This window comes from Zingiber officinale, chromosome 3A (assembly GCF_018446385.1).
Source record: "Zingiber officinale cultivar Zhangliang chromosome 3A, Zo_v1.1, whole genome shotgun sequence".
Taxonomy (NCBI): domain Eukaryota; kingdom Viridiplantae; phylum Streptophyta; class Magnoliopsida; order Zingiberales; family Zingiberaceae; genus Zingiber; species Zingiber officinale.
Window position 1 is genome coordinate 67,316,544 of NC_055990.1, and position 12,402 is coordinate 67,328,945.

General features: G+C 41.1%; 1 protein-coding gene across 1 annotated transcript; it reads left to right on the top strand.

The window, feature by feature from the left end:
• The first annotated feature begins 1,089 nt into the window (after positions 1 to 1,089).
• LOC122050459 (phenolic glucoside malonyltransferase 2-like) lies at positions 1,090 to 2,421 on the top strand. Its single transcript, XM_042611361.1, has one exon. The coding sequence runs from the start codon at positions 1,090 to 1,092 to the stop codon at positions 2,419 to 2,421; it is 1,332 nt and encodes a 443-aa protein (XP_042467295.1).
• The last annotated feature ends 9,981 nt before the right edge of the window (positions 2,422 to 12,402 follow it).

The window sequence follows — 12,402 nt, forward strand, 5'->3', positions numbered from 1 at the left end:
ACATTTGACGTGCATAGATCGTGCTCACATACAAATCAAATTGGTTCAGCATAATTTAAGTCTTAAGTTTGTATTCCTGCACATTCATGCGTGAGAGAACCTCTCTCATTTATATATTCACATCATTAATATAATATAAACCAACCATAAATAAAAAAGAGTAGAGATCCTCTAGTCCACAAAAATGAATCAGGGGATTGACTACTTGTCGCGATCTGATCGCAATTGGTTACGATCTATCTCTGAGTTCATCGTCCCTTAGGTTATAGTTTAGGTCGGGACAGATGGCCAGATGTCGCCCCTCGCTCGGCGCCCGACAGCTTGACCACTTGCCCACCACTGGCGGCTTTCGGGGTGGCCTACGCCCACCTACTCTGAATTAAACTATAACTAGGATAACGATAAACTCAGTAAAAGATCACAATTAATTATGATCAAATTATGACCATGATTTAATTATAATTATACATAGTCCATCAGTTGATCTAGTTTTTTTTATTTAACTAGGAGATCTACCTTAAAAAAGCAGACTTGACTAAGAACCAGGTCTAAGAACTATGTACAATAAAATTTCTTTTCGTCCTCTTCGTATGATTATTTCCATTCAAATTTTGTTGACAAGTGAGGTTCAGTGGTCCGCTTTCAAAATTAATCTGATCGGACGGAATACATAATAAAACAAAGAAAATGCTAAATGATTAGAATCAGAATATATTTTGTAAATCATTATAAAAATATTTTAATAATATCATTCTTATATATTAATTATATTCATATATTATAATTTAATTATGGTCAATCAGCTCGCTAGATAGATTTACCGAAAAAAAAGTTAGATGCATTCGGAAAAGAAGAATCTACTTCCTTTGTGAATTGTCCTGATTCAAAGTCAAAGATGGCAACTAAGTAAACCATTGGATTCAGAGACCCCAACAAATAACTAACAAATAATATAATAAACAAACAAGTGAAATGAGGAAGCGCACCTCTGGCTTGGCCTATAAATTAATGCTGTCTAAGACTTGTTAAGCGTCAAGTCCAAGTCCTGACTCCCCCAAACAGAGCCGGCACCTGCAACCTATCTCCAGAATGCCGGAAGGAGCACCGGGAGTTAGAGTCCTTGAGAGCTCTACAGTGGCCCCTCCGCCGGGATCGGTGCCCGAATCCTCTCTCTCGCACACCTTTTTTGACATCGGTTGGCTTTACTCTGGCCCAGTGCAACGCGTTTTCTTCTACCCTTTCCCTCACCCGACCTCCTACTTCCTCGACTCCGTCCTCCCTCCTCTCAAGTCCGCCCTCTCTTCCACGCTTCGGGAATTCTTCCCGCTCGCCGGAAAGATCCGCCTCACCCCTGGGAGCGACACCAAGTACGAGATACACTACACGGAGGGTGACTCTGTTTCCTTCACCGTCGCCGAGCATGATGGAGACTTCGGCCAACTCTCGGGGAGTCACGCACGGGAATACACCGGGTTAGTTCCCTTGATCCCCCAACTGCCTGACCCCGACGATGGCGGCCGGAAGGTGATGGCCGTGCAGGTGACTCTGTTCCCAAACAGAGGCGTGGTCGTGGCCGTGACCGTCCACCACGCCGCATGCGACGGGTCCAGCTCCACCCGGTTCGTGTCGTCCTGGGCGTGTAGGACAGCAGGGAAAGAAAAGGTGGCGCCGGCGCCGCCCTTCTTCGATCGTAGCTCGGTTCCCAATCCTAATGATTTGTACACCAAGTTCTTTAACAGCCTCGCATCCGACGCTCAATCCATCGAGTCGATGATGATTCAGTTCGCTCCACCGGACGCCGTCGTCGGTACTGTCACCCTAAAGTCAGACGACATCCGAAAGCTCAAGGAGGCGGTCTCCTCCGAAGCTAACTCCTTCCGCTGCTCCACCATCTTGGTGGTCTACGCCTATGCGTGGGTTTGCCTCGTCAAAGCGCGAGCCTACGACGAGGACAAGACCGTTCACTTTGCATTTCCTGGAAACTGCAGGGAACGGCTGCAGCCGCCGCTCCCGGCAGAGTACTTCGGTAACTGCGTCGGTGGCTACTTCGCGGAGGCGAAGGCCGGCGACCTTGCTGGAGAGGATGGGTTTCAGACGGCGGCTCGAATTATCGGAGAAGCCATCGAGCGGTTCAAAGCCGGCCCAGTAAAAGACGCAGAGAAGTGGCCGGAGAAGTACCAGGAGATTGGGTTGCAGCAGCCGCTGAGCGTGGCAGGGTCGCCTAGGTTCAAGGTCTATGACGTGGACTTCGGGTGGGGACGACCGGCGAAGGTGGACATGCCGTCTATAACATGGGTGGGAGCCATTTCTGTGTCGGAGAGCAGAGACGAGCAAGGCGCAGTGGAGATTGGGCTGGTACTGTCAAAGCCTGAGATGGAGTCGTTTGCAGCTCACTTCTCCAATGATCTTAAACTATTTTGACATGAATCTCAGCAGCATTAAACTAGAATGCGATGGGATTGGATACCTAAATAAGCGTTTCTTTAGGCAGTGATTCCAATGTGAATTTGCATGCTATGCTTTCTACTTCTATGAGCTTGTGTTTTGGTGCTTTCGTATGAAGATTTCACTATGTATTGATTATTAATTAAGATGAGGTAGTAGCAAATTTATTGTCATACTTACTGAGTAGGCATAACTATAACTATCATAGTAAAATAAGAAAATCATGTGATGAAGTAGTTGAGTCTTAGCTTGCAAGAACATTTATGCGATTGTTTACTGTATTCCTCAAGCCTTTAGCATGAAGAATATCCTAATGACTATTGCCTTGACTAAGAATAATCATGGTTCATTAGGAAAGATTGGAAGAAGAATATATGGTTAGTTGCAAGAGGAGGGTGTCATAATCGGACAGTTAATTGTTAATTCTATAGGAACAAGAATAAGAATCTGCCATTGAAGGATTTTATTAGTTGGAGTTTGTTTAGAAGAGGTTGGAATAGTTCACAAGACAATTTAATTACTTTACAAACTATTTTAAATTGAAAAGGGTTGAAGATTTTAGAGAGTCATCTTCTCTTTTCCCACCAACTATTTCCTAAACATATTTCCAGATGTTTTTTAAGGCTTTCTAGAGAAATGCTTTATATATTTAATTACTGTATTTTTTTCCCTTAGAAAGTGCATCGAGTTAACAGTTTGTAAACAGATAAATCCAGAGTTTTTGAACTGTCTTTTAACTTAAAAATAGGATATCTTTGTCCAGTCATTATTGAGACAGAGAAGAACAGCCAGCACAACTTCACTTGCAGATTTCAGAATCTTGGAGTGCAGAATGATTGAGGTGCGAGGAAAAAGGAAAGGTGAAGCGTTTAACACTAAAAAAAAAAAAAAAAAAAAATTCTAATCTAGGATAAATTTTAAGATGAATTTATAAAGAAAATTTGAAAAATTTTTCATCTGTCGTCCTTAAATTTAGGATGAATTCTAGGACGAATTATCTTTTTGTTACCAAATTCGTTGTAAATTTTACAAAAAAAATAAAATTCGTTGCAAACATTCTACAACGAAACTTAGATTTCGTTGCTATATTTAGAAACAAAGTTTCGGTTTGTCGCCAAATTTGTTGCTGATTTTGCACAAAAAAATTCGTCCCAAATTTGACAACAAAAAAAATATTTCGTTCTTGAATGCGGGTGGACAAAATTTGGGGATGAATAATAATTTCATTGGTAATCTGCAATAAATTAATTTTTGTCCCAGAATTTGTCCCAAAATCTGGGATGAATTTGTGGATTCATCCCTAATGAATCTGTGGTTTCGTCCCAGAATCTGGGATGAATATTGTGACGAATTGATTTTCGCTCGAGAATCTAGGACGAATTCAGCTATTCGTCCTAAATTTTGGGACAAATTTTGGGACGAAAATCAATTCGTCACGATATTATTGTTACATAGTATTTTCGATAAATTGGCAACGAATTATTTTCGTCGTCAAATTCATCCCTAAATCTGGAAAGTTTGACCAGATTTTATTTGTTTCCGTAATTTAACGTGTTAATACAATACAACATACATGTTTACAATAGAAACATACTACACATCTAATTTAACATATCACACATCCTAATTAACATTTTACACATCAAATTAATCTACAAAACAATATCAAATCTTAAAATATCAAATGCATACAAGTCCATAGAACAAATAGTTCCATACAACAATGATTGTTGTACCATGATCCTGTTTGAGAAGCTGGACATGACGAAGATCCGGAAGAAAGAAACCCACCGTGCTGATGAAGAATAATGTCCGCAGAATACCAATCCGAGAAATCCAAAGAGGGTCGGGAAAAAATAGTCACCGGAGGTTTTCCTCGCACGAAGACCCGATGATAAAGAAGAAATCCAAATTTGAAGAGAAGAAACCTAGATCCGAAGCTTCCAAGACTTCCTGTGCACAAGAGACCAACCAACACTATCGTCAGTGACCTAAGACCGGGGTGGGAATCCCTGGCTAGGCCTTCCGACACTCAAGTTAGTGATCTCTCTAAGTGTGGAAGAAGGAAGAAGGAGATGAACAGTAGTCGACAAAAATAGGGTTATGAGTGTGCGCGATAATGTGAACTTACCTTGCCAACGGAGAGGATTCCCCTTTTTATACCACTTCATATAACCTCCGTAGTCATGAAGTGGACCCCGGTTTATTAGAGTTTGTTATGAGATGACATCAGCTATGTACTTGTAGTAAATGACTTTTAAGGAATCTTTTTTGTACCCCAGATGTACCTTCTTTGTCGTTTAGTACCTGCAAAATAATAAAAACACATTTCCCGCCAAAATATATAACACTTGTCATATAGTCATGTATTGTGGATATCTTTATTAATTATCTTATTTGAAATATTTATCTCTATTCTTCCTCATGAGGCTTCTGTCTGCGCCCCTCTATGTTATTTATCCTACCTAGCAATAAGCCACATTTTATCAGGTATTTTTCCATGGTGTTGGTTGACTTGGCTGATATTAACCTTCTTTCTTCCGGGTATGTCGCGATCGATACTATTCTACATGCTTTCAAAAGTATCTCCCGACCGATATTAGCCTACCTCCTTTGAGGTATATATATCTTTCTCCTAGGAAGCATATTTCGGTCGATATAGCCTTACTTCTTTATGTCCCGGCCGATATTAGCCTACCTCCTGGGAAGTATATTTCGGTCGATATAACCTTACCTCTTATTGAGGTATGTTCCGACCGATATTAGTCTACCTCCTTTGAGGTATATAGATCTTCCTCCTGGGAAGTATATTTCGGTCGATATAACCTTACCTCTTATTGAGGTATGTCTCGGTCGATATTAGCCTACCTCCTTTGAGGTATATAGATCTTCCTCCTGGGAAGTATATTTCGGTCGATATAGCCTTACCTCTTACTGAGGTATGTCCCAGCCGATATTAGCCTACCTCCTTTGAGGTATATATATCTTCCTCCTGGGAAGTATATTTCGATCGATATAGCCTTACCTCTTACCGAGGTATGTCCCGACCGATATTAGCCTACCTCCTTTGAGGTATATAGATCTTCCTCCTGGGAAGTATATTTCGGTCGATATAACCTTACCTCTTACTGAGGTATGTCCCGGTCGATACTAGCCTACCTCCTTTGAGGTATATAGATATTCCTCCTGGGAAGTATATTTCGGTCGATATAGCCTTACCTCTTACTGAGGTATGTCCCGGCCGATATTAGCCTACCTCCTTTGAGGTATATAGATCTTCCTCCTGGGAAGTATATTTCGGTCGATATAACCTTACCTCTTACTGAGGTATGTCCTGGCCGATATTAGCCTACCTCCTTTGATTTTCTTACCTCCTTTCCTTTCCTCATCGGGGGACCCACAAAACTTAACCCATATCACTAGCCTTCCCTTCAAGTCTAGTCGAAGGAGGTGTAGACGACTGACTAGACATAAGCCTGATTTTGTCTTTTCCTACCCGTGACTCTGCTCCAGATATTGAAATGACCTCACAGATTTTGTGTACAACTGTCTCACTAAACCAAGTATAGTGATCCTGTGAGCCTTTTGATCCTTTAAATAGGGTTACAACCTTCTCTTCATCCACCACCCATCTCAGTTCTTTTCCTTCCTTGCCATCTTTTATTGCTAAGGTTATGGTCTCGGATCTTCCTCTTTGGGGGTGACTTTTTTCGGACAAGGTGAGATCTATATATGAGTTTATTGGGATTTTTGCTCTGGCTACCCCTAGGGTTCAAGGGATTGTCTTAAGAGATGAAGCTTCACAATTCAAACTTTTCATCCAAAGATGCCGATGCTCTGAAGGACTCAAGAAACTTCAGAGAGATTTTTGCTACTCATAGAGGGGCAGTCAAATGACCCATGGGTGTTGTGTGAAGGGCACAACACATGTTACCCTTGGGATATGCTTGGTTGCTCCACTTGCAGAGCTCTAGGGCTTGAGAGGGGAAGTGATTTTTACATTTACTTTTCCGTCATGGTCTGTATGGACCTTTCTCCTTCCCCCTGCCCTTGAGTTTTTCTACTTTGTTGCTTTCTTCGTCCCGGGCAGAATTTTGTCACTTATGCGCCTTGACAAGCCTGGGTGAGGTAAAATTTTTCCATCTCCGCTCGATGGTAAGTTTGAATCCAGTGGGATTAAAATTTTCTAAGTGTTTCAAGAGCTTGTGTTTGTAAACTTTGTTATCTATCTGAGGTTTACTGTTCTGAGGGAAAATGTAATGTTATGTACTTGATCAGATTCTAAGTGTAACAACAAACTCTTGTATTGAATTAAATGATTCTATTGAGTCCTTCTGTAATTTACAAGAATAAATGTGATGTTGTATTCATTACCTCTCTGCATATCCTACGTGTCATTTATCATGACTGAGGCTATCTTAATTGTTGGCATACTTCTATATCATGGTTAATATTATGCCAGCCAACATTGTTTCGTTGATTGACATCAATATTATACCTACCTAGCATAACCAAAGTTATATCGGCTAATATAAAATTATTTTGATCAATATTAGTTTGTATTTCATAAGGACGTTAATTCAAAATTTGTCATTCACCTAAATCTCCATCCTTAAATGTTTTTGTCCTTAGCTTGGACTTTAGTCAAGAAAATCAGTCCTTTTCACTTTATCATGTCCAGTTAATTACGTTTTCTTTCGAAGCTTCCTAGCTGGTGATTGGCTCTTCTTCGGGTGAGAGAATGTTAGAAGCGTACCCCGAGACGTTACCAACCCCAGCGTGATCCAACCTATCACATCCGATATAAATGTTTTTATGATGGTATGACACATACTTTTTCTGACCGCCACATCACGTAGGTCTTTTGCCTTTCTATTGTGATCCTCAGTGTCTGCTGAGATACAAGTGTTTTGATCTGACGACAATTATGTGCTTTTCAAACCCTAAACCCTTCGTCTCCTTTTAAACTTTGTCCCTTCTTTTTTTCTTCTCTAGAGTTCTTTTCTTGTTGCTGCCTTCAACCAAATCCCGAGCTCACCGTTTCTCGACGATCTCTTTTCTTGTCTTCAGTAAGTAATCTATTGCTTCACTAGCCTATACTTTTGTCCATGGCTGAGGAAGCAATTGCTCCTTGGTATGTCCATATGTCTTCTTCCTTTGATAAAAATGTGAGGCTAGCTATCCGTCGTCAGTATGAAATTCCCCGGGAATACGGTATCATAATCCCAAAATCAACTGATCGTCCTCATTGTCCCCCTGATAATTGCGTGACCTTTTTCAGGGACCAGTTGATAGGGGGCTTAAGGTTCCCCATTCCTCCTTTCTTGATTGAAATAAGCCAGTATTTTGATATTCCTTTGCAACAATTTGCCCCCAACGCATTTCGTTATGTATGCGGTACTTGCATGTTGTTTCGTTTGCGGGATATTCCTCCTACTCTTCAAAATTTCTTCATGTTCTCTTATCCCAAATGTTCAGAACTGGGTGTTTTCTTGTTTCATTCATGGACTAAAATGATTCTTTTTGAGGATATGCCCTCGTCTCTCAAAGCCTGGAAATCTCGTTTTTTCTTCTTAAAGTTTCCAGGACCCATTCCTTGGTCTCATGCTTGGAAATCTTTCTTGCCCCCTTGCCCGACGTCAAGGAGTTTCATCTTCATCCTTCTTTCTCTATCTATTGTGAGAAATTGTTAAATCATCGACTTTCTATTCTTAAGTGGCTACGAGTTGATCTCCTATACTTGTTTGGCTTAAGCCCTGTCAGACCTGATACTCGAGTTCCTTTAGGTAACACCTTATTTCTTGCTTCTTATTTTTAACTAACTAAACTATTTTTCTTCTCTATGTAGTGGATAGCTTCTATGATGCTTTGATTGACGAAGAACTACGTCTGGAAGAGGATGTTATTTGCGCCAAAGAAGTCGAACTTCTGGCTGCTATTGTTCTTCCCCCTCCAATTGAAGAACCAGCTCCTTTAGCTGAAGCACCCAGTTCTTTGGGCGCTCTTGAAGCTCTTGAAGCTCTTGGAGATCCTTCTGCAGAGATCCTTCCCAATCCTGTACCCGCTGTTACTTCACCAGCGGCTGCTGTTGTCTCCTCCTCTGCCCCTCTTCCCCTCATTGAGCTCACGTCTCCTGATAGCTCTGGTAAATCGATAATTGAACTTTCTAAGGGTAAACGCCCAGGGCGCAAACTTACTAGAGCTCCCCCATCAAAAAGGAGGCTCACCCTCCCTACTGACGAGTTAGTTTCAGAAGATTTTGCTTCGGCTGACCTTCCTTTTGATGAGCCGACATTGGCGGAACTCTATCCTTCCCTTAGTTTTCTTGTCTCACCCTTCTCTAATGCTAGCACTCCCGGTGATGTATCTTTCACTTTTCCCCTATCTATTCCAACTTCTGGGTCTTTGCCTTCCTCACCTTCTTCTTATTTAGACTTTGCTCCTCCATCTATTCCTACTTCCTCCTTTTCTACTAGTTCTTCTACTATTCCTATTCTCCCCATACTTCTAGGAGGTTCCTTTGCTAGCGCTTGGGATGAAATTCGTCCCCCTTTTGAAGAGCTTTCTATTCCTGAGGCAGTTGATCGCTTTTCTCATAAGGAGAATCAGGTGTGCTTACTAACGCCTGCTTTCTATTTCTCAACTGTTATCTTATGGCTTTTCATTATACTTCCAGCGATGGATAGAAAATATGGGTTTTTCTCGACTACTGCACAACTTATATACTGAGAACAAGAGGTTAAGATCTGAAAATGATAGGCTAAAACAAGAGGTTGCTGAGTTATCTTCTGCTACGTTTTCTGCTGCTGCCAAGAAACAACTCAAAGCACAAATTGAAAGTCTTCAGACAAAATTTAAATCAGTTACGGACCTTAACCAAGAATTGACTTCCAAACTTGGTGAACTAAAGGATAATTATGAAGCAGAATTAACTGAAAAACTCAAAGCCCTGTAGTTGAAGGAAGATGAAATAACTTCCTTGAACACCTCCCTTAACTCAGTCAAGACCGAGGTTTCTGCAAAAGAAGCTGAATTAAAGACTTCTCAAATGGCTCTGGTGGTTTACAAGGGTAATGAAGATACTCGTTATAAGGAGTGGGCCACGGCCATGATTGAATCTCCCGAATTCAACAGGCCGATCGTGAAGTCCATCTTGTCGGCCTTTACTGCAGGAGCGAAAGAGGCGGTTCACCAGTTACAAGAGGAGAGCTACTTAGCTCGTGTCCCTCCTCCTAATTTCCTAAACCGTCGCAGACTTATTGAGAACAAACCCCCTGATCTGTACCCTAAGCTGACTTTGACCTAAATTTTAATTCTTGTAAAGAGGAGAGCAGAAATTCTGTAATGAAAATCTCACATAACGCTGATTATTCTCTTTTTGTTGTTAATTTTACTCTTTCTTATGGTAGTTATCTGTTTTGTATAAATGTGTCCAATGTTGCTTGGTTTGTCACCATACAACCTTTCCCAACAGATTGTCACGTCTTAGATCGTTTCCCCATGATCGGACGGTATATATCAAGATTGATAAATATCGCCCGATATTTCATAGTGTAGTTATGTCTCACCTAATTTGACACAGTTTTATCATGATGTCCCTAATATCGGTCGATTTATTTCATTTGATTGGTTTACCCCTATGTCTTCATATGTCTTTTTTACGTATTAATCGAGTCTCATATGGTTTTATCATAGTGTATATTATTTGACTCATTATGATAAGCCTTTGGTCGATACATTTGGGTGATCTTTGTCTCAGCCGATCTATCAGAACCGTCCGATTCATATCTACAGACCTCATCCGGTATCCTTTAACCAAGTCTCATCTGTTAACTAATATCTGGTGCTCAACTTTTATTTTATTACACTCATACCCTAAACTTATAATTACTGGACTAATTTTTCTCTGTACTTGTCAAACTCTCTGAAGAATTACTTCTAGGGAAACTTCACACATTTTCCGAGGTAGATTACTTAACTTTACTTCTTCCTCTTGATTTTATTCTTTAATATTATTACTCATTTATGACGATTGGCATTCTAAGTACCTTTTACTTTCCTTTTTCTTTCTGCTGTTTCTGTTTGGGGGTTTTAGCACAAGGCCAGAAGAGAAACAAGGGTTTACGAAGTTTTCTTCCGCTTTCCTTCATCTATTGCCCTTCTTCCTTGATTCCTCTTTCATTTTATCGTCGCTCTATGGCCGTTTCTCCTCCCGCATGGTTTCTCTCGTGTGTTTCTAACTTTATAGATACAAAAGAAGTGGACTTGCAGGCGACCTATGATTTTCCTTCTTATATAATCCGTCCTGCTCCTCATGAGGGTCCGCATCTTCCTCCTTTAGGGTGTATATCTATCTTCCGAGACCAAGTCCTATAGGGTTTTCACTTTCCTCTTCACCCTTTTTTCTGTAATGTCAGCCATTATTTTAATATCCCACTCAACCAGTTTGTCCCTCAATCCTTTTCCATTCTTATGGGTTTTATTGGGGTATCTAAACTGTTAGATTTCCCCTTGTCTCCACGTCTTTTTCATCACTTCTTCATTCCTCGTCGCGTGGATGTTGGTGTTATTAAATTCCAATCTCGTCCCAAGGCTATTTTGTTCAACCGCATTCCTCCTCAGGAGGAATGGTATCATAAATTTTTCTATATGCGTCTCCCTTTCCCCATCCGTTTCCTATTCAATGGATACATGACTTACCTCCACTTCCTAGCACCCATGATCTTCTTGACGATCCCTCTGTTGCTTCTGCTCTACCTAAATTGAGGGGAGTAAAATTCAGCTTGCCGCATCTAATTGTGGAGGGTTTAATGTTTCCTTTCGGAATAGGCAAGATTGACACCCCTTTGGATGGATCCTTTGGTATGTAAAAACATCTCAATCCATATTTACTGATTAATACATCTCTTTTATAATGATGTTTAATTCCTATGTTTCAGCTGATGTTCTTCTTCCAGCCTTTATGTACAAGAATCCTGCCATGACTAAGTCTTTTATGAATAATCTTGGAGAAGAATGGTTACGCGACCGCCGATCGGGTCCCAATTTTTCCACCTTGGGTTTACTATCTGAAGAAGAACAACGGGCAGAGGCTATCGCAACCATGGAAGAGGAAGAAGAAGAACCCTTTGTTACCTTAGTTAAAAAGCCAAATCTTACTGAGGCTTCTCCCTTTAGTGATTTCTTTGGTACTTTTGTGCAAGCTCCTCTTGTCCCGGCGCCCATTTCTCTCGAGAGAGGTAAGACACCGATAACTCCAACCCATATTATCTCTAATCCTGCTCTTAGGATGATGAGACCCGGTCTACTTATCCCTTCTTCTTCTATTATTTCAGCTCCCTCTGCTTCTGCTTCTAAGGCGACCGTTATCCCTTCTGTGTCCTCTGCATCTTTGGCATTGGCCTTGCCTCCCTTGGCTTCTAGGCCTCGAGCAAAACGGACACCTTGCCGGAGATCTTCTCCCGGTGCCATTCCCTCGACTGTTAGTGTTCCCACAACTGCATCAGCTCCCCCTACACTATCACCTTCTATTCCATCTAGCTCTTCCTCTGCTTCTCTTGTTTCTACTATTCTTTTCCCTTCTATTGCATCTTCTTCTTCTTCGCCTCCTTCCTCCTCCCTTCCTCGTCCTTTATTTAAACAGGCTGCGGGTTTACCTTCTCAATTGGGACAACCCTCTAGTCCACCTAGTTATGGTTCTCTGCAACTACAAGGTCTATTAGCCGAATCTTGGATGCAGGGTTACGAACAACTAAGAGACCTTAGTCTTCCACATCGAGCTGATCGCCATAGTCGTCAGGCAGTGGCTGTAAGTATTTCTAGTTATATGTTATCAACTTTTTACCTTCATTTTTAACTTACATCATCCTTTTGTTTAGTTTCTTGCCTCGAGTCTACATATCGACCAGCTACTCACAGCTAAGGACCATGAGAACAATAAATTAAAAGCTCAACTGG

Excerpts from the sequence above, each read along its gene's own strand:
- LOC122050459 (XM_042611361.1), top strand. The coding sequence starts at position 1,090 with ATGCCGGAAGGAGCACCGGGAGTTAGAGTCCTTGAGAGCTCTACAGTG.